We start from the raw sequence: 23,832 nt of genomic DNA, 5'->3' as shown, positions 1-23,832 counted from the left end.
ATTACCAGTTATAAAAAAGCCACATTAATTATTAAGACTTACTTTTATAACTAGTGCTCTTTCAAGTGTGATGAACACAGGATGTTTCATCCCATAGAACAGTGGTTCTCAACCTTCAGGCCCTTTAAATACAGTTCCTCATGTTGTGACCCAACCATAAAATTATTTTCGTTGTTACTTCATAACTGTAATGTTGCTACTGTTACGAATCATAATGTAAATATCTGATATGCAGGATGGTCTTAGGTGACCCCTGTGAAAGGGTCGCTCGACCGTCCAAGGGGTCACGACCCACAGGTTGAGAACTGCTGCCATAGCGCTTTACTGAAGAAGCTGGGCTTCTCCACACAGAGCTAGTTTCTTATAATGCTAGCATGAGCAGAGAAGAAAGAAACATGACTTAAAATACTGACAGCCAAAGACGGAAGGTCTCTGAAAAAATGAATAGGGTTGAAGCCATTGTTCATGTGTAGCTGGCCACTGCTGTGCTACTAATGAGTGCAGGAGCAGAGGCAGGAGCAAAGAGCCAAAAGGAATGATTGCACTGTGGTGCAGTCCATGCTGAGAGAGCAGTGGACACTGGGTGTTCAGGAGCACCTGGCTGGGGACGCCTCATTTCATGGAAGGAAGCTGTGAAGTAATTCTTCCTATGAAAACTATACCATTAATATACAGTAGTACTCTACAAAGGACTAAGGCTCTATTACTCATTCTCTTATCTGAACTAGTGTAACTTTTGGAGCATTGAATATCCTCGGGTACTTCATTATGCTCCATACACAGTAATAATTCAGGCCCCTGGTCATCCATTTCTAACAAGTGCAATAGTGTGTTGGTCTGGCAATTGGAATCACTCTGAGAAAACATTCCCTGAGCATTTTTTTCATCAATCCATCCTTAACTTCTAGTAAGTCCTAATACACAGTAGGTGCTCACTAAGTACTTGATGACTTAATGGATCTCAATTTGAGAGTAAACTACAAATGGGTGGTTTCTGTGAAGTACACAAAGAAAATAAATATTCACAAATTAATTTAGGACACTCAATGGATATCTTCTTAAAATATAAATCTTCTTAAAAATTATGTTTGGCCAGTTATGTTTTTATCTTGAAATTAACCACAATTTTGCCATCAATTGGTTTTCTTTTAAAAAACCTTCTGTTTAGAATTGTAAAATTGCCATATACTACTACCTCAGACAGATACTGAATGCTTCCAGCAGAGGGCTCAAGAATTCTATTTTAAGGAAAGAAGTTTAAAAAACTTATTATCCAGCAGCAGCTATTATAAAACTCTTTCAGAAGGCAATTCACACACATTACTCTTAATCAAGTAATTCCAGGTCCATAAATTTATTTAAAACAATCCAAATAAAAGGAAAAAATGGATTATAATAACATGCCATTAGTTACATATTATGCATTTATGGATGAATGGATGTTTACCCAATTCCAGAAAAGAAATTAAAGTAAATTATAATAAAAAAGATCTATATATAATTACTTAAGAATATGGGAAAATACCAGGGAAAAAATGGACAGATAATATACAATGTGTAAGTAAGTGAGAATTTTGGTGAATATTGTTTTTCACTTTTATTCTTGTTTATGTTTGTGTGAACATCTGGGTGATTTTTTTCATTTTCAAAGATGAAAAATGTAATTTATTTTTATAGCATTTGTATGTCCCATATTTTTAGTGATAAAAATAAGGATGGAAAAAATTTAGGAAGGAGGTGAAATGGCTTATTTATGGAACAACTTGGGAATTTGGAGACATTTCATGTTTGCAGGCAGAATGAATAGGGTGTAGCATTTTGTTCATGCCTACAAATAACATTTAAATACCCCCGGGACTCCAAAAACTTCCAGACAGAGGTCCCAAATCTCTTTATTTACTTTGTTGATTTACTCATACTCTATCTCATATTGAGAAGAATCTGAAGTATCAATGCAAGCATTTAAAAATTAGGAACATAAGTATTTCTAGTTAAGTAAAAAATACTATGAGATTAGAAGAGGATATTTACATATATATACATATATGTGTATATATATACACACACATATATGTATATATATATGCATATGAATATGTACTCATAACTATTAAAAGCAAACCACAAATGTGGCCCTAAGCTCCCTAGCATAGAAACTAAAAAGAGAATCATGAAATCTAATACAAGATATAAAAATATCAAAATACTAAAATAATCCTAGCTAGCTTCTCCAGGCCCTGAGATCTAATGGAAATTTTCCTTCTGACATTAAAGGTATCATTACAATCTACAGATGATGTCTTATAGGATTGTAAACTGAAACCTATATAATTTTATTAACCAATGTCACTCCAATAAATTGAATGAAAGTAATTTTAAAAATCAAAGAATATCATTGAATGACTATACTTTCAATACCATCAAAAGTGTATTTTTTTTATAGAAAACTGCACAAAAAGTAAAAGTTAATAAAAAGAACCTTAAAACCCAGACATTCTGTTTTGATTTTATACCATGATCCAGATATAAAATTTAAAATAGCTGAGCGGTGGTTCTTATTGATAGCAGCACAACTTTCTAGGGAGCAATTTGGAAATTTCTATAGGTATTTTTGGTTGTCCCAGGAGGGGGGACACTACTGGCATCTACTGGGCATCAGCCAGGGATGCTAGATGATATGCAAAATGTAGGACAAACCACAAAGAATTGCCTAATATCCTGCACATTTGAATGCCCTGCTGGACATGCACATAAGTACAAAACAGTTTATAAAAATCTAAGCCCAGAATCTAATTCTGTTTCATATATCAGCACAATTTTGTGTGTGTGTGTCAAGACACACTAACATTTCCAGGAGTGCTACCACAATAAAAACCAAGAGAAGACTATTGTTTTGTTTTGTATGTAATTTGACTAAGAGTTGTTCACCATTTTAGAAAACCATGTCCCCTAGGGCATGCCTCTGTGGTATCTCAGTTCCCAGAAAAGCATCTGTATGCAGTTGCCCCCCGCTCCCATGGCCATTCCACCTGGAGGTGTAGATAGGTGATTATTTCATATGTCTTCTGAAAGGGTTCTGTCCAGACATTTACATACTGAAATAAACATTATTTTTATTGTAATTTCTTTCCTTCTGATTGTTCTTTATATATCATTAAGGCATGCTTATTGATAGAGTAATTTTTGTGAGTAGGTTATAGTATCTAAAACTTTCATTTCAGGATAGTTAAGGTGGCCTTTTCATATTAAGATCTAATAGATGAGGTTGAGAACCACCAAGTCATATGGACAGACTGCATATCTTCTGGGAATCCATTATGTATATAATGTCTCTCAAATGAACTTTTAGTAAGAGCTCTCCAGCAAACAGGCTGGGGCTAGGTACAATCATTCTGTTACTGAACAGGGGAAAAGTTCATATACTTAAAGAGGCTCACATCTTTTTATCAAAAGTAGGGATCTAATCAAGATTCCCCACTAAATAAACTGTCAATCTCCCTCCACTCAGAGGTGATTTGATGGAGCACCTGAAGAATTTCCTTAGAGAATAACTTTGAGTGCAGCCCAAAATCCAATGATCAAGAAAGAACACAATTGTAATGATTTCTGCTTCGAAGTATTCCAAAACAGGAGTTACTGAGCAAATGGCTCCTCGAACATAACAAAAAAAAAAACCCACATGGACACCATAAAATATAAAATGCTTGGCTATGGAACTTGGTGCTGAGACATTCAAGAGAAACAAGTGCATATCCACCCACAATTACCGAAGTGGGTTGACCTTCTATTTTGAGTTGCTGGACATTAGCTGCTTCTACTTTGAGAGATGTCAGCTGGGAAAGGACTGATTGTTTAATGCTCTACTCTGACATAAAACCATTATCAGGAAAAAGTCCCCTTCCTATTCCCTAGGCTGGCAGTAGGGTGGAGTTGGGAGATAGACAGAGTTGAAAGGAGAGTGGAGAAAGTAGGGCAACAAATCCTCCTCATTTGAAGGGAGTTTTATACAATGAAGGCACGGTTAAAAGACAGGGGCCACACCCATCCTTGTCATTGACTATTACTGTATCTCAGATATTCAGAGACCCTCCCAGTTTTACCAGTAGGCATGCTCTATTCACAACAGCTCAAGCATCTTGGCCTGGAATTAATGCCAAGAAAGATGATAAATGCTATAAGAATACTGTTCAAATACATTTTGTTTTCAGTAAGTGACTGACTTTCACAATGTCCCAAAGGAAAATATCTGCCTACAATGTGACTATTACTCAAGTAGAATACCAGACTAATGGAAGAGAGTCTGACTCCATTTTGGGTGTGTGACAGCTGACAGCTTTGCAGCCCCGCCTCTCCCTCTTCCCTGCTGGCCCCACACCTGGAGAAAAGTACAGGTAAGTCCAAGCACACTGCCTCGGTGCTGGAGGGGGCGTTCAAACCACGCAAGTCCCTGCCTTTGTGGGGAACCTTGAGCTCCACCCCCTAACCAGAATAAATGGCGAAGCTGGTCACCCCTACTTTCCCTTTCAGGTCATTCTGGACCTGCTTGGGAGCCTTGTAGATTATTAGGGAAATTCTAGGAAACATTATCTTAACCAAAATAGCAGGTTTATTACCAGATTGGAAAGCTGATGTCAGAAGTTTGGCCACAGTTACATTCCTCCCAGATATTCCAGACATTGAAGTGCTAAGCAGATAGCTCTATAATTCCTGCAGGATAAACTACACCCCGGGTACACAGGGACCAGACAGCACACGCAGATTTAATGAGAGAGAACAGGCTGGCATGGAGCAGACGCTCCTTTAGAACAGATCCTGTCTATAGGTGGGAGCCCCTCCCACATGACTGCCCTTGGTCTGAATCAGCTGTTCTCCAGGAGGAGCAGACAGGCTTTGGGCTCCGTGGAGTTAGATAGTCCTCTGAGAAAAGCAGGCTTCTGAGGGGTCAGTCTGGACCTGGACTTCTAAAATATCACTTTTCATTTTTTCACAATAAACGACTAGTTTCCCAATCCATCCTTATCACTTTTGACCACCAACCTATGTCAAAGGCTTATTATATTTGACATCTTGAGAGCCATAAAAATTCCATTTGGCATATGGTTTTTGTCATCAGTCAACACTGTCTATGAAACCATGTATGGGAACGTGTGATATCTTCACCCCCAAACAGCAAGCAAATACATCTGCATGCTTGTTGTTTCAAAAATCCATTGATAAACAGAAAATTCCTCCAAAGGCAAATAAGGTAGAGTTTCAAAGATCCAAGAAAATGAAAAGTCGCTGGTGGAACTGAAACTCTCTCCCTTCATTTTTATTCCTCTTAAACTTTCTGTGTCAACAACCCAGCTATGGACTCTGACGCATCTCTGACAAGACGAAGGGGAGAGAATTAATTCCTTTCTGCACAACTTAAATATTCCTAGTTAGAATGCAGATTTTAAACTGTTCCCTGTAGGGCCTGGGGCACAGTGCAGGTGCCGTGGGGGCCTTTTGGCCAGGCTTCTGCAGGTACTGCCAGGTGAAGAAAGGGCTCTGCAGCTAAAATGTTCAAACCACTGACTATCTTAACACTGCTCCCATGAAAAGCATTTAAGAAAAATTTCTCCAAGATTTGTTCCATGTCAACCATTTATTCCACCCAGGTTATGTTTATAAGTAAGTCTGATGGGGACCTTTTCCATGCAAACTGACACATCAATCCCTAAAGGGATGGTCCACGGGAAGACAGTTCTCATCAAGATTCCTGTCACTCTACAGCCAGGCCTGATGCTCAGATCTCCAAGGGAAAGTATTCTGCTCTGGAGAATAAATACAGTTTCAATGATCATCAAAATGTAATGCTGCCGTATTTGCCTTATCAGAGCTAGATACAAAAAAAATCACATGGAACATATTAGAGAATCAACTGAGAATCAGGAAGGAAAACTTTATAATGTAAGACAATGAAAATTAAGGGACAATTTCCTTTAGTTTTGAATTTCATGAGCATTTTTAAAAAAATATATTTTATTGATTTTTTACAGAGAGGAAGGGAGAGGAATAGAGAGTTAGAAACATCGATGAGAGAGACACATCAATCAGCTGCCTCCTACACACCCCCCACAGGAGATGTGCCCGCAACCAAGGTACATGCCCTTGACTGGAATCGAACCTGGGACCTTTCAGTCTGCAGGCCGACGCTCTATCCACTGAGCCAAACCAGTCAGGGCAACATGACCAAAATTATAGCTTAAAAAAAAAAAAGTTGTTTTCATTTCCAAAGACTTCAAACAGTAATATTAATGGTTACACAAAATAGCTCTGTGAAGATGGTGCTAACGCATTCTCTGAACCAGGGAAAGCTAATAAGGATGGGTGTCCCCACAGAGATTGGTTCTTCCATGATGTGGAAGGAGTAATTGGATAATGAAGAGAAAAGCAAGAGGATAGAGATACCAAAGAATCGTTTTTTCTTCAGATGCTCAGAGATAGCACAGCTGCTCCTGGCTGACCAAGCTAGCAGTCCCTGGAGGTGGGAAACTGTAAAGGGGCTACAAATGTCACTATCAGTTGGTGAATAGTTCCTCTTTACTGGGTTTCTGGAGTCTCTCCGTCAGGCTATCAGGGGTGGAACAGGAGAACAGCTCTCTGAAAAGTAAGGGGAAGCTAACTAGGTTTAACATGGAAGGTATTTAGCACAGTACTTGGCATACAGCCTCTCTTCCTTGGTGTCCTCATAGCCAGAGTGCTAAACAGTGAACCTTATTGTGGTTCTCCGTCCTATTGGCTTCCATTTTGGATCCAGTAACTCAAATTCCTAAAGGCTTATTCCAAGTCCTTTGGGGCTGGAAGTCCTTCCTCTTTCGGAGCAGCACTCTTCTCTCTATAAAAGGGTCTCGGTTTACCTGCTCCTTATGGTCTGGCTGGCTTTCTTAGCAACCTCTGCTTGCTGACCTCTTGTCTAGGATTTCTCCGCCCGGGCCACATCTCCACCAGAATCCCTTTGCCCCCTTCTTCCTGGTGTCTCTTTTACTCAGGACTGGTCTCAAACACGAATTAATTCTAGGCCAGAGTTGGAAAGTGAAGAGATGGAGGGAGGCCAGGGTAACAAGGTCCTCTTGCCCACAAGAGTTAAATGAGAGCTTGTGGGTGTTTTTAGGTTCACCTTTCTCCCTAAGGCAGATCTGCCCAGTGACAGTTCACATCACACCATTTGCTTTCGGCCCAGCTCCCAGTGCCAGCCTAGAACAGGGCCTGCGGAGCAGCCTGGCTCCTCTGCCCCCCACGGCTGGCTCTGCTGTGTATGGCTGTGCAAGGTCACCATGGGGCCTTCAATACATGCTGGGCTCTGCTCAACCTGTATCCCAGGCAGGCCAGGGGTGTGCCCACAGATAGGGCATGTCCCTGACTAGTGCAAAGGCAGAGTGTGTGCTTGCTCAGCCCTGTGATAAGAAAAGTGCATGCATTCTCAGAGGATGAACTAGCATTAGGGGAAAAGTTCACTTTTTCTTTAAAATCTCCTGGGTGAAATCTGTGACCAATTTTCAGAAGGCTAGGCTTTAGAGCGGCGTGTAGGAGGAACATGCACACATCTTGCTACACTGGGCGACATTCATTCATCACACCCACTCTGAACTGCCACATCTCTCCCCAGACAGCAGCAATTTCCAGACACTAGAAATACTTACATTTTATACTGTGCTTACTACAACTGACTAAAGGTCTACTCAACTGTCAGTAGAAATGCTATAGGTAAAGAAATTCAATGTTATACCAGATTTTTACAAGTCTAATGCATAATGTTCACGATAGTAAAAAACAATTAACAATTTGAAAAACTATGAATTTATCCACACTTCCATATTCCAAATTTTTTGCTTAGTGTTAATTTCAATTCCATAGTAAGAGAAAGCAGCTTTTTACATTTCCTAAGTATACTCCAATTTTACCATTTGCCATCATCTGTGTCCAGGTCTCAAAGGGAAGACAGATTTATTATATACTAGAGGCCCAGTGCACGATTAAATCGTGTACGTGTAGGGTGCCCTAGGCCTAGCCTGCCATCAGGGCCATGTCCGCCACCCTGCAACGCTTGGCACGCTCCGCGGACACTGCCAGCACCCTGCCCTGCCTGCCGCGAGAGCCACTGCTCGTTTGGTCTTTTATGATATAGATAAAGTCATTTGGGTGTTTAAGAAACCAAACTGCCATAGATATTGTCCAAGGAACACTATAGTAACCTCCACTCTGCAGCAAAGAATCATCATATGCAAAGTACAGAGCAGCATCTCAGAGCCCTTGTGAACTGATGTTGGAAAGGTGCCTAGGTTGAGAAAACCATCCAAAGAGTTCACTCTCTTGTCTGGCCAGTGTGGCTCAGTGGTTGAGCACCGACCTATAAACCAGGATGTCAGGGTTTGATTCCCTGTCAGGGCGCATACCCAGGTTGTGGGCTCCATCCCTAGAAGGGGGCATGCAGGAGGCAGCCAAACAATGATTCTCTCTTGTTGATATTTCTCTCTCTCTCTCCCTCTCCTTTCTGAAATCACTAAATATATATATACTAGGGGCCCGGTGCACGAAATTCGTGCACTGGGTGGGGGGGGGGTAGTGTCCCTCAGCCCAGCCTGCCCCCTCTCACATACTGGGAGCCCTCAGGCGTTGACCCCCATCACCCTCCGATCGCCTGATCAGCCCCTTGCCCAGGCCTGACGCCTCCGCCAGAGGTGTCAGGCTTGGACAGGGGACCCCCATCTCCCCCCGATCACTGGCTCTGGCCCCCGCCCAGGCCTGAGGCCTCTGGCCCAGGAATCATGCCTGGGCAGGGGACCCCCATCTCCCTCTGATCGCTTGCTCCACCCCCCGCCCAAGCCTGACGCCTCTGACCCAGGCTTCAGGCCTGGGCAAGGGGACCATCATATCCCCCCAATCCCCGGCTCCGCCCCCCACCCAGGCCTGATGCCTCAGCCAGAGGAGTTGACCCTCATCACCCTCCGATCACCAATCACCGGATCGGCCCCTTGACCAGGCCTGAGGCCTCCGGCAGAGGTGTCAGGCATGGGCAGGGGACCCCCAGCTCCCTGCGGTTGCAGGCTCCGCCCCTGCCTAGGCCTAACGCCTCTGGCCTAGGCGTCTGGCCCGGGCAGCGGGGACCTGCAGTGGCAGCGGGGGGGCGCCGCGATCGTGGGCTTCGCTTTAGGCCCAGGCAAGGGACCCCTAGCTCCTGGGACTGCCAGCTTAAACCATGCCCAGCTCCCATCGCTGGCTCCACCCCTACTTCCTGCTATCACTGGCCAGGGCGGCAAAGGCGCCTGATTCTCCCATCATGGCTGGGGGGCAGGGCAAAGGCGGCCCCAGGGCCGCCTTTGCCCTGCCCCCCAGCTCTTAGCTCCCCCCTGGGTTTCCGATCACTGTCAGTGGCAGGGGGCTTCTTCCTGCTTTCCCTTTCGCCTCCCTGCATTGTGCCTACATATGCAAATTAGCCGCCATCTTGTTGGCAGTTAATTTGCATATAGCCCTGATTAGCCAATGAAAACGGTATCGCCGTACGCCAATTACCATTTTTCTCTTTTATTAGTGTAGATATATTTTAAAAAAGAGTCCACTCTCTAAAATGTCTAAACACTTCACCTCTTTCAAAGTATAACAAGTATGACTTAACATTTACTTAATGACATAGCACATTAGGAGAGAACAATGGCTTTGAGGTGAAGAGAACTGGGTTTGACTCATAGGTCACTATACACTGGAGAATGGTCTCAGTCATTCACCGAACTTCCTGGGCTTGTCGTGTTATGATGGGGTCACTGCATTCTCAGGAGCGGTTGAGGTTGGTTAAAAGCACACATAAAGTGCTCAGGGCAGTGCCTTGGCTCTTGCAGGGGGTGCCCTATGAAATGCCAGCCCCCTGCCTGTCCCCTCAGTACATGATCTGAACAGTGGAGTTATTACGTGTGCTGCAGGCTTCTCACCCTTCTGTGGGTGCGCATGTCAACAATGAGTCACTGGGCAGAATAAATGCAACTCCAGGTCTAGCCCTAGGAATTGCTTTTTGTTTGTTTTTTAAAGCACTAATACCAAAAACTTCCTCCCTTGTCAGCCCCCCCCACCACCACCACCAACCCCATGCTATTTTCAGCTCATACTTCATAGACCTTCGTGCTGCAGGCTAAGTTTATATATGTTGTGAAAGAAACACAAGGCAATCGAGGCAGACAGTAAGGCATCCACTTATATTTGCCTGTGTATTTGACCTCCACCTTCCCAGCAATTTTTGTGCCCTTTTGTTTACTAATGATTTAAACATGCTTTGTAGCCTATAACCTCTAAACTTAAAGCATTGTCAATGAAGCTAAGTACAGAAACTATTTTCTTGGGTAGCTGTATAAAAAAACACACACAATATTTGCTATTTCATCCCCATTACACACGAGTGAAGTCTGAGCTGTGGGTTGTCAATCATATTGTAGAGATGGGCAACTGCAGGTGTGACTGGAATTAAGGTGTGAAGAGAGAAATATACACAACACAAGCTGGTATCTTTCCTTAATCAAAGAAAACAAAGAGCATAAAACACATTATTTACTCACTTCACTGGGAGTATTTTTTGGCAATTCTGTGGACAATAATTGTCTCCCTTATTTCCTAAGGCATGCCATCTGGCCAGGCTGACACCAAACTTGTTACCCATCTTCTGTCTACTCCGCTTTGCACTTGCTCCTTGACAGATGATGCCCTTCCTCCCCACCTACTATTTTCATTTCAGCTGCCAAAGTTGCCTCAGTTATTCTATGAAACATTTCTCAAACTCTACTAATGCAGCAAAGAGAATGGACAATATCATACACTTTAATATGCCTCCAAAGAAGGAAATTTAATAGAAGAGTGAGCACCCATCTTTTTTTAACAACTACCACCTCTGTGAAGGTTTGCACCGATGGCCCTGGTTGTCCACACCCTCCCTTTTGTCCCCATGTGTCTTATGTTCTGTTTCTATTATACCTCCCATCACAGTAAGATATATAATTCTTTATTTTCCTCTTTCTCCCACCAGGATGTGAGTTTGTCAAGAGAAGAGGCCCTTACCAAGCTGGCACAGTGGTTAAGGGTTGACCCATGAATCAGGAGGTCAATTCCCTGTCAGGACACATGCCTGGGTTGCGAGTTCGATCCCCAGTGTGGGGCATGCAGGAGGCAGCCAATCAATAATTCTCTCTCATCATTGATGTTTCTATCTCTCTCTCCCTCTCCTTTCCTCTCTAAAATCAATAAAAATATATTTTAAAAAGAAAGAGAGAGAAGAGGCCCTGATTTTAGCATAGAAGACACTAGACCTAAGTTGGATAACATGGAATTAAAGAACAAAACTTTTTAAAAGAGGATAAACATCCAGTCTGTGTCTCCATCGATTCAGTTAAGTAATTCTGAAATAAAAATAAGGGGAAGGGAGCAAAATGGGTGAAGTGGGTCAAAGGTACAAACTTCTGATTAAGAGATAAATAAGCCCTGGGGATGTAATGTATAGTATGGAAACTAGAGTTAATAATACTGTATTGTGTATTTGAAAGATGCTAAGAGAATATAATTAAAAGCCCTCATCACAAGAGAAAAATATTGTAACTATGTGTGGTGATGGATGTTAACTAAACTTATTGTGGTAATCATTTCACAATATATACATATATCAAATCATTATGTTATACACCTAAATCTAATACAATGTTATATGTCAATCATATCTCAATTAAAGATAACTTATAAAGGAAATGTCTTGTGTGTTCTAATAATTGTTTCACTAACATAAAACTAGTTAAGAACCATGAAGCTTGAGATCTGAATTCATATTGTCTTTCTGCAGTTTTATTTTGATTTTCTGATAGCTGTACACTAACATGGCGAGAGAGAGAGAGAGAGAGAGAGAGAGAGAGAGAGAGAGAGAGAGAGATAACAATTTAGTAATGAACAATTTTGCCTTTTAAACCATCACATTCTAATCTTGACACCTTGACTCTGAGATATTTGAGGACAGGGTGCCAAGATGCTAGACATAGCCTTTTGAGGCTTTACATTTTTTTTTTTGGTCTTGTTTTTAAGTCAATAAAGCCAAGATTGAGTCACTGAGCTTCAGTGATAGCAATGAGAATTCAAGTTATCTTGCAAACTCTCGTATAATAGTCCTTTAGGATATTTTAAAATTATACGAACAAACCACTGAGCTAGGATGAAAATATTATGTTCCCTGGGTCCTACTTAAAATCATACTGCTTTACTTACCTTTCCATCATGTAGCTATAAAATTAAAGATGTGAAAATTTTTTAAAACATCAAGATGCATAACAAGAAAAATAATGAAATCTCATGCCTCAAGGAGAATCTCCTCTGATTAGCTCCCGTTAACATGCTCAGCCTCTTAGATGCCATTTTGTACCATACCTGTCCTGTGTATGCGAACTCCAGAGCCTGCTTTAAGCCTAGGCTGGTCACACCATGCAAATTCACCTCGTCAGCTCCACTCTCCACCATACAAAGGCTGAACATGGCCTGAGGCGGGAAAAAGGAAGAGACAGAGTTACGGGACTTAAAAGGCAAGGGAACAAGACAAACCCCTAGAGAGACTAGGAAAGAAAAAATGTTATAGGTTAAAGACTGATACTGGCTTCTGCAATGCTTTGACAAAAGCTTCGCCGACACAAGCCACTGCAAATCACTGTCTCAGCAGGTACAGTAACACACAAAGAACACCCCGCACGCAAAGTCTCATTTACTCCCACGGCCCTTCCCTGGGGTGACTGTGGTTAGGCTCGCTCACTGAACTCATTCTCCGGTCCTGGGATCTCATGAATGTGCAGCACTCCCAAACATTCTTGTCAACAGGACATGGAACGCACACCCTTGTCTTCAGCTGGTCTTCCTTTATTCCCCATCCCAATGACATAGCTCATTCCTCTCTTCTGCTACATTATCACACCCTCTATTCCAGTGGTTCTCAAAATGTGGCTCCTGGGCTGCCAACATCAGTACAGCCCAGGAAATTGTTATAGATTCTTGGGACTGGGGGGGCAGAGAGGGGAGGGGCGGGGGGGTCCCAGGACCTGCTGAATCAGAAACTCAGAGTCAGTCCAGCAATCTGTGTTGTAAGGGTCATCCAGGTGACTCTGATGCTCACTTGATTTTGAGAACCACCGTCAAAGTTATTCAGTGAGAGTCAATATGCCCCTAAACTAACTCTCCAAATGGCCAACTTACTGAAACGCCAGTTCTTCCACTGAATGACCAATATGTCAAACGGAAACTTGAAAATTAAAAAAAATAAAAACTTGCCATATTAAACAAATGTATGTACTTAGCTTCTGTACTTAGTTTCTGTACTTTATTTCATTGCAGTGCTTTACAATAACAAATGCTATACTTGCCCCCCACAAAAGCCTTTAACAAGTTTGACTTAACAGGTATAAAGAGAATATTCAATGTTATGCTACTGATGATGAAATACACTGCTCTGCGTAGTGAAGACTTACCTTTACCCAATGAGAAGTCTGCCGTTGCCCTGGGTTTCTGGGGTGTGATCTCTAAGGCCCTTGGATTATCCTGCCTGATAGGAGTGTCTTGGTTTGTCTGGGGCTTTGACCACCGAGTCTAGGGAGCATGATTATGATGGGTTTGGGGCCACACCATATCAGTTCTGACCTCAGCGGGACTGGAGATTAAAGGCATGAACTGGAGGTCCCAGGAGAGGCTAGAGATGAAAGGCCAGACACGTAGGCAGCTTGCAGTTGAGCTCCAGTAAAAACTCAGACACCACAAGCATGGGCGAGCTTCCTGGGTTGGCAGTCCCCTGTGCACACTGTCGCACAGCATGGCCAGAGGAGGTAACACGGCCCCACAGGAGGCGGACGGCCAGAAGCGCCATATTTGGTCCCCTTCTGCACTCTGCCCTATGTGCCTCTTGCCTTGGCTGGTTCTAATTTGTGTCCTTTCCCTGTAATAAGCCAAATCCACGAGTATAAAAACTTGCAGTGAGTTCTGTGACTCTGTCCAGTGAATTATTGAACATGAAAGTAGTTTTAGGAATCCCCTCAAACTTGTCATTGGTGTCTGAATAAGAGAAGTCTTGTACTGTACCTTCAGGTTTTGTAATTTGGCTCATTCACAAAAGTAAAACAAAAATACAACAATGCATGGTTCTATGTATTAATAGTTCAGCTCCCCTTAAATCTTTTTAATTTTAAAAATGTCATATTTTGTTCTGTCAAAGTATCAATTTTTAATTTTGATAAATTTATTTTGATTCTCATAATTCTATACATTTTAAATTAAGAATATATTTAACTTTCAGAAATTTACTTTATCATAAGTAAAATCTAACCTTTAAAATTTAACCTTCTAAATTGACCCTCTAAAATCTGTTAAAGGCCAATGGTCAATGTGGTAAATTTGGGAACCTGGTCAGTTAGTGACTTGATCTGGCGTCCCGCTGGTGTCACCAGCAGTTAAGGCACTGTATGGCAGGTTAAGAAGACTGGATTTGAAGTCACATGATCCTTGGTTTGTGTTTAAAGCAAATTTGTAACAAAACAATTCTGGGTTTGATCACTGGTAAGTGAGAATGATAAACATGTAACCTGACTCAGTTTTCTTATCTAAAAAATGGGACTAATGAACGTGTTTGAAGATTATATGACAGTATATATGAAAAGTATTCAGTACATGATACATGTCCTGATAACAGGCAAGCTCTTGGTGAAATTTATATTTTGTGATAATAAAATAGAGTAAAGTTTATTTTATACATTCTCTGGTTAAAATGATTGATACATTAGAAGTACCAGTTTCTGGCGTTTCTTGGAAATCAAGTGTGGGCTATACATAAAAAATGCTAATAGGAAATTGACTTTAATGTTAAATGGATTATGCTCATGCATTTATAGAAGATCTAAAATCTTAAAATTAAAAATTACAGGTCACAATAAAAAAATCTATTTCAATTTGTGTAATTCTGAATTTGCTTCAGACTTCTTATCGCCACTTAAAACACATTTCGTACTGCTCAGGAGTTTTCTTGTGTTTCGCGCGCCATCTGTTAAGGACCGCTCACGAGTGTTCTCGTTTTTCACGCCCATGGAAAAAGGAGCGAACCTAGATACTTATGTAAATTTTGTTTGGTCCCTCTTCATAGAGGAAAATGTTTTACGCAGTACCATACGTTAAAAAAGTACTAGGAACTTTAATTGTTTATTTGTTTTTGCAAATAAAAATGTTATAATTATTGAAAAACAACACCTAAAGTGCATTATGATGATTTAAATAACGTGCAGTTTGCCCAAAAACGTGCAGTCCCTGGCGTATGTCTTAGAGATTCCTATGCGATATGCAATGTGTTAAAAAAAAATAAATAAAAGAAATTTCAGTTGTTTTCAATGTCTTTTTTTATTATTAAATTTAGTGTTTCAGGTTTTAATATTCCCCACACGAATTTCTTTTTTCAGACCTTCTACGTAAGTTGAAATTGCACCTGATAGGGTGACCAGCTGCTCTCCATCAACCCCATATGCAGAGCAAGACAGAAATGACTCAGGCTGCAGAACAATTATCTGGGTTAATGAAATGGAAAACAGTTCCTGAGAGCAAAAGTTAAATAACAGAACAAGCTGCCAAGGGAGTTTTTTGAATATGCTTTCGTAGGTGTCTTTCAAAAGCAACCAGGGCAATTGGCATAGAACAGAGGGTTGTGAGCTACTGAACGTGAAGCCTGGCCTGGTAGAGTTGGGGCAAGTAAACAACCCCTTAAATAATGTGCATATATATTTGCATATGTTTGTATTAGCAATAAAGGAACACCAAATTGGTCACTGGGACTTTATTATAGGGTATGACTGTAGAGGAAGGAAGAGGCTATTAATTTTAGTCGATTTACATAGTATTATTTGGACCATTACAATGGACATGTTACCCGTCTATTTCTAACAAGTGCCTTTTGAAAACTTTTTTTTAATGTTCAGGATTGTGCAGGAAGACACATCTGATTCGACTCCTAGTTCCAAAACCAGGCAATTTACCTTGAACATATGACCTTGGCTAATTCGTTAACTTCTCTAAACCTCAGGTCCCTTATTTGTAAAATGAGGATAATACCAACCTCACAGGGTTGCTTTAAGGTTTAGGTACAGTTGTGCATAATAGATGCTTAATAAATACAAACTGCTATTCTAATCCACACTGATTGTCCTACTCTACTCTCCCATGCATCCTTTTGATCCCCATTGGACTAAGAGTTAAGAAACAGCCCTCTCCTCTCCCCTCTGCCCAAATCCATTCCTTTCAAATACTTTCCTAATGACAATCCTACTCACTTTCACCCCATATTCCTTACCCTGCTTTAAGGACAGACCCCATCATAAAAACCATCACCGTACTTCTATAACCACGTAATTTCCATTCTGGTATCATATCACAGAGTTCTAGAAATTTAATGTTACAAACTTAATGCACCATAATTTTTAAAAATTAGAAAATTAGTTAATTTAAGAAAAGGTAACTATTAAATCAAGATCAATGTCTTGAGTTTAACAAACTTACAAGGAACCTCAATTAGGAAAAAGCTCACAGGATACCATCAAAGTAAGAAAGAACCTGGCCATTTGATAGAGTGAAACACCAGCTGACTAGGCTGCCCGAGCTTGTGAAACAATGTCTGGAGACCTGCCTGAGCCCATGGGGAAGGACAAAGCCTCTCTGGTAGCAAAAGAGGTGAGGAGGCCAAGGGTGCTAGCTTATAGTTTTAGCATTGATCTCCTTGAAAAGGTAAACTTAGCTTCATGAAAGTGAGTTCCACATCTTCCTTATTCACTATGAAGATCCTAGATCCTAGCAAATACAGGTGAATGAATTGATGAACAAATGAACAAGTTCTTCAAAAATTCATCTGTGCATGATGCCCAGCTGCTCTACACTGCTATAAACAAAAATAATTTGACATAAGAAAGAATTTTCATGATGTAAGATGTTTTACAACGTGGAATATAAAACATAGCTAAAGTTAAAGAGTGTCTACCATAAGCCAAATACAAATTATGTTCAAAGATAGACATTTGGGAAAAATTAAGAACACATGGTAATGTCCTCTATTAAGCCACATTCTTACAAAGCATGGGATAAGGTTCTGCCTACAAATATGAAAGCATTGCACAGGTTCTTCCTTGGTTCACACTGTATTGTCTTTGGGAAAGTCTTGGCTGGGTTGAGATTTACAATTTTGTCACAGCTCACTCTTGGCTGATAATGTGCTGCTACCTCCACAAATCTTTCTAATTGAAAACCCAGTTTGTGAGACCACAATCCACTCTAAGTGCCTACTACCTCAGAGAGAGTTATGGATTTATAGTGTGTCATTTCTCCTATATTTCACACAGAAGTGACACAAATTGAGTGCTAACATCACAGCCCATGAATTAAGTTCCCCTGGGTCACGTTAGTTGTCATGCAGTCACAAGATGAGCTATGACCAATTTTAGGTTGGTACTTTATGCCACAAAACTGACCAATGAAAAGTCTACATCTTCAGAGATAATTAGAATCACAGCTGATAAGACATTTTAAGCACTTGAAGCTGATGAAATATGTTCTTTTTAGTAACCTATGTGTAGCTTTGGAATTAACACTAGACATGGGCAAGATGTACTGTGAATTCCCAAGTTATAAGGAACCCAACTGATTTTACAGGTGAAATACTGAATTGTTTTGAGCACGTGCAACCCTTATCTTTTATGAGAGAGTTAAATGGAAGTTATTGATAAAAAGTAACTTGCATTGATTGCAGCAGATCTAGCCTGATCCTCCTCCTCCTTTATATGCCCAGTGTTATACAATTAGCAACGTTTACGATGGCCATGAGGCATTACAGAGACTGGAGCTAACTTCTGAATCAACAAGGTTACATTTTGCTCAATTTAGTGTTAATGGTGGTTATCCTTTATTGAATTCTGGTTATATATCACATATAGAATTGGTAGTAAATCCCAGTTAATGAGACTGTTCAATTAACCACAATAACCCATTCACTAGCATTTAGTTGAGAAGGGTCCTGACCACAGTTGAACTGGATCATTTACCTTCATGATCTCCCAAATGCAAAAGCAATCCAGTCCGTTTGGGGAGCCTAATGGTCTGAAAGACTGGGGTGGAGGGTTTTTCTCGCTTACATATCTTTTATAGCTGTTTTAATTCTTCCTCAAATAGTATAGTAGTCCTCTCAGAGAATAAAATATCAAGACAAATGAAAGCAGTAAGATTATGTCACTGTAATTACAATTAGACAGCAAAAATTAATACTGCTAAAATACCAGTTTCCCCTCACCTTAACCATATAAAGAAAAAAAACTATTATATACTACAAACTCTAAAACATATTGGTTTTCCCAACAGCTTCAAGCATGTAGCTTGTTTATTTAAAAAAAAAAATCTAGTTATATTTCACAGCTTTGCTCTTGGCACGGTTGCTTCTTAAATTAACTACATGGTGATAATGAGCCCTTCAAAAGCAGCATGATTATGGTTTTCCTATTTCTCTTTAGAATTCTCCTCCTCCTGAATGTGGCCATACCTTAATCATTGGGGTCTTCTGGGAGAGAATGGAGTGGAAAAAGACACAAATCAAGTTGTTGTTTTCTTAGCTAAAGATATGGTAAGTGTGTAGGCCAAGCCCTGTTGACCATCATGAAGTCAGGCTATCCACGAAGGGTATTTATCCTTGTTACTTGTTACATACTCTGGAAAATAGCATTCACACACCTGCCTTTAGTCTTGGGTCCCCCTCTCTGATCCCTTGGCTTCCACTCATTCCTCTAGTGCTCCTGTTACCTTCTAACTTACGGTTGTATCCCTTGGGTATGGGATTTCAATATTTTGCTACCCACCATGTAAAGAAGTCCATTCTTTTATCTTTAAATATTTTAAACATATTTAGGGATGGTACTATTACTCTTCCTTACTGAATATATTCGATATGCCATTTTTATTATTGATTTTAGAGAGAGGAAGAGAGAGAGAGAAACATGGATGTGAGAGGGAAACATCAATTGGTTGCCTCCCATGATTTCAAGAATAAGGTCTTTGAAGGAGTAAATCCATCACACCACCTTCCTTTTCCCAATTACTGTATTTGATTTGACTTTCCCTGGTCCATCTCTTTTATAGTTTCCTGAAGAGGAATTTTGCATGGCCAACTCAGAGCTGCTATTGTCACAAATCCCTCATACCCATTCTAATAGAATTCAGAAGGCAGAAGCTTTTAAGTAGTTTCAATTTGCCACAAAGAATGACAAGGCAGTTTCTTGCCTGCCCCTCAAAGGCTGGCAGTGACTGCCTGCAGCCCTGTTGAGAGCTGTGAGGCCATATTCAGGCTCAAGTGAGAGTGGTCAGAATCTAGTTACGGGTGTAACAACAGATGTGCCAGCCCTACATCATAAAGTATGCATACGGACAAGCACAAGACATGCCGTGTCTGTCCTAGAATCCATGGTGCCATCACATAAAATCTGTTAACCCTTTTCTATAGAGGACTTTTTGGAAGAATGATGAAGATAATTATTGTTCTACTCTTTAAAACCCAATGTAAGTTAACAATCACTCTTAAAATTTTAACCCCAATCAAATTTTAGTAGTTACTCTTTATTTTTAAAGTCCTCTCTTAATATCTTTTTCTTCAACATACTAACATAAATAAGGTGTGTAAGATTATACATATAGGCTCCCAGTCCGGCTGTGGAATCTCTCTTCAATCTTTCATTTTAGTCATCACTTTGGTTTAACAGCTGCAAGCCAGGCAACATGCACGGGAGTCACTCTCCCAATATTAGGCGAACACACGGAAGAGGGCAAGCGCCCCTGCTAACACGGTTTCTTCTAATTCCGTTAGTTACTAAGCAACCACTTCACTGGAACCTTCCTGATCTGGGCAGAGCAGGCCAGTTTAGTATGAAGTGTTCAGTTTGTCCCATATGTTACTCCTTTTGCAAACACGTTTGTCCACGCACACTACACGAAAAGTCTCCACACTGTACAAAAAGGGAGGGGGGGGGGAGAGTTTAAGAATAATCCATGAGAGTTCAAATATCTTTCAAAAGTAACTACATGAAGAACTTCTTTTAAGCCCATGAAGTTGTTTATACACATATATAATTTTTAAAGTGATAAGAACGATTTGACATGAAAATCTCAAATCACTTTAGAATCACATGTCTCTAAATGAGAAGAATAACTGGTAATTCAATCTTTCAGGAATCCAGGCATGCAAGGCCCAAATCCAATCAACATCAGATGGGCTAATTAAAAGCAATTGCTTCAAAAAGCAGCTGGGTCATTCCACAGTGTGGACTATTCATTTTGAACCAGTTTTTATAAAAATAATATACAGAAACAAGGCATATCTATAGATCTCAATAATTCTCTACACCAATTCATCAGAGTCATATGATCAGCTGTCTTTCCCTTCTTTTATAAAACATCTGTCTTTGCTCAATACTCCATTTCTAAAGGTTTAAAATTTTCATCAGCTTTATTATCCTTCAAACATGTGCTCTTGTTCCTTCAGAGGAAGCTATGGTTGACTGTATCACTGCAATTAAATAAGCATGAGTAAAATTGTGATTTTAAATAGAACAGTGTAAAAGTTATCATTTCAAAGGCATAAAAAAGATGTGGCAGAGAATGTGAAATAATCTCTCAACGCACACTTGAAACAAATACATATGAAGAGCTTAGCACAATGACTGCATAGAGTAATGATAAAAAGTCAGCTATTATTATTACTTTATAAATATTTTTCTAGCTTTATAGTATTTATATTCAGGAAAAGTGAATCCATATAAATGAAAGAATAAAATGCAGACCAGAGTTCCCCATTCTCCACTCACTACAATGAACACAGTGCATTATCAGCACACTAATGAAAATAACAGTCATCTGACCTGAAATGTTAATGATTTCCCTGGCATTGATGCAAATAATTTAAAAAGGGAATGTGACATTGATTATTTAGAGGCTCTCAGCTTTCCATTTAAAAAGGAAATAACATTTGACCACTACCACTATTAACTGCCACTTTACCTTGAATTGACAAAGGGAATTCTATTTTTTAAAATATATTTTTATTGATTTAAGAGAAGAAGGGAGAGGGAGAGGGAGATAGAAACATCAATGAGAGAAAATCATCGACCGGCTGCCCTGACCTGGAATGGAACTGTGACCTCCTAGTTCATAGGTCAACACCCAACCACTGAGCCATGTCGGCTGGGCAAGGGAATTATATTTTTAATGAACGTGTTCCATTAAAAGAAAATTATGAAGCCTGATTAATTAAAAAAAACACACACAAAGAAAACCCACAGTGCTCACAAGGCCCTATCCCACAGAACATCTCAAATCAACCTTCTCTTATTTATTCCACCATGGCAGTTTCTATAACAGGCAGATGTATAGCTGTTCATCGTCAGCCAGGCAATTAATGCTTATCAAACATCCACGGGGTGTGAGGCTCTATAACAAACTGTCTATAAAAATTTAGATTGACTGCTTAATTTGGCTTTGCTGAATGTCAAGGCCATCATTAATGGTGCTATTTTTTTCTGGCTAAATTTAAAAGCTATTTCATTAGACCTCTTCTTGGTAGATATTAACTAAATAATTAATCATCAGATATAAGTAGTAGAATGCCAACATCTACTCATAGACAACACATGATTATTACTTAGGGAAGAAATTGAGCCCATTTTCAACTGTGGGCAATTTTTGTCAGTTTCCACAGTTTCTTGGAACTATATTTGTTTGTAGGTGTTTGTCAGAATTGCCTTAAGAAAAGAAAAGTCTATTGCAGCATTTTAGGTTCCTCTCCTAAACCAGATTCTGGAATTTTCAGAGTTACAAGTTGAGGGGAAAAGACAATATTCTACCTCATTAGGTCCCCAACCAATTAGTCAAGGACTCCAAAACCTGTGAGTAGCCAGGTGTCCAGTTTTCCCTGGTTCCTAATTCCCTAGTGGCTTCAGGTGACTGGATCCAACTGGGCCAGTTGGATCCGGGAAAACAGCCACATGTCTGTTAGGTCACAAGTCTTTTGGATTCAGCACTTATATCTCTTTTCCAACAGTACACATCCACTAGGACTCTAAGAAGTTCTATGGTGGGGAATTGGTATAATCATTACTCTCCTGGTTTCTGACTCACTCAGCATCAGCAAGGCCATATTCTCACATTTGGGAAGAAAACAGATAAAATGTGCCCCAATGTCTCTGAGTCTCTTTTGCTCCCAACCACGACACCATCTATTACACAGAGGGATCTGTATGGATAAATTTTAAAACATCTGATTTTAATGAAAGTCACTTTTACTTAAGAAACAGGTAAAACTGACTGCTTTTATATTTACAACTGTATCTATGGGCCCAGACATTCTTGTCACTGCTGAACAAACAAGATCCACAATCCCAGAGGGGAACGATGGCTTATGACTCCACAAGCTTTAAAAAAACAAAATAGTAGCCCTAATCGGTTTGGCTCAGTGGATAGAGCGTCAGCCTGCGGACTCAAGGGTCCCAGGTTCGATTCCAGTCAAGGGCATGTACCTTGGTTGCGGGCACATCCCCAGTAAGAGGTGTGCAGGAGGCAGCTGATTGATGTTTCTAACTCTCTTTCCCTCTCCCTTCCTCTCTGTAAAAAAATCAATAAAATATATTTTTTAAAAATAGTAGCTTTTTGTTTTTAGTTTCATAATACATAAATATTGTCTTCTTTAAAAATTAGGTTATTATAAAATAAAATTAAAGTCTTACTTTGTAAGAAAGTAGGATTTGAGCAAAGACCTGAAGAGGGCAAGGGAGCAAGTCATGTAGCCATCTAGGAGAAGAGTAATGCAGGTAGAGGAAACAGTTGTGCAAAGGTCCTGGGGTAAGAGCATGCAGGCATGTCTGAGGAACAACAAGGAGGCCAGCGTGATTGGAGTGGAAGGGGTGGGGGGGGGGGCGGGGGGGGTGGTGCTGCCGATACGGTAGAATCATGTAAACTAAGACGTTGATTTTAAGTGAAAGTGGAAATCATCAGAGGGTGTTGAGCCAAAGTGACATAATCTGACTTTTGCTGTCAATAAGATCACTAGGGCTACAGTTTTGAAATAAACTTCAAGGGCTCAAGGACTGAAGTAAGAAGATGAAGTAGCAAGTAGGATACTGCAAGACTCCAGGCAAGAAGTAACAATAGCTTGCACCATGGTGGTAGTAACAGAAGTGGTTGGAGTCTGAATATATTTTGAAAGTAGAGCCATGGGACTTTCTGGAAGTTTTGATGTCAAAAATTACTCAGCAGTTTGGGGGCCTCCATTAATTAGAGCTGTGTTAACTAAAATGGAGACTACTGTGCAACAAGCAGGTTTGTGGAAGGGAATTGGGAGTTTCATTTGGATATATTACATTCGTGGTGCCTCTTAAACATCCAAGTAGAGATAATAAGCAGCTATTTGGATACACAAATTCGGGATGTTAGGGGAGGGTGCAGCCTGAAGGTATAAATTTAGAAGTTATCTGTGATGATTCATTTCATTTGACAACTGAACTGGGCCAGGGGTACCCAGATATTTCGTCAAACACTATTCTGTGTGTATCCTTTGAAGGAGTTTCTGTATGAGATTAACATCTGCATACAGACTGAATAAACAGACTAAATAAAGGAGATCGCACCTCCCTAATGCGGGTGGGCCTCATATGATCAGTTGAAGGACTGACTAGAACAAAAGGCTGAATAAGAGAGTCTCTGTTCAAACTGGCTTTTTCCTACCTTTGACACAAACTGAAATACTGGGTGTCAAGC

The 23,832-nt window shown here is 40.4% G+C and overlaps 1 protein-coding gene across 2 annotated transcripts in view; it reads right to left on the bottom strand.

The window, feature by feature from the left end:
* Nucleotides 1–23,832, bottom strand: part of KLHL32 (kelch like family member 32) — a 197,534-nt gene that overhangs the window by 106,647 nt on the left and 67,055 nt on the right. For both annotated transcript variants that reach the window (XM_081093830.1, XM_081093831.1), the window contains one exon: nucleotides 12,412–12,519. In XM_081093830.1, coding sequence (XP_080949956.1) covers nucleotides 12,412–12,519 — 108 coding nt within the window. The remainder of the gene's footprint in view (nucleotides 1–12,411; nucleotides 12,520–23,832) is intronic.

Source organism: Myotis nattereri (assembly GCF_964212035.1).
Source record: "Myotis nattereri genome assembly, chromosome: 6".
Taxonomy (NCBI): domain Eukaryota; kingdom Metazoa; phylum Chordata; class Mammalia; order Chiroptera; family Vespertilionidae; genus Myotis; species Myotis nattereri.
This window is presented reverse-complemented; position numbering and strand designations above follow the sequence as displayed.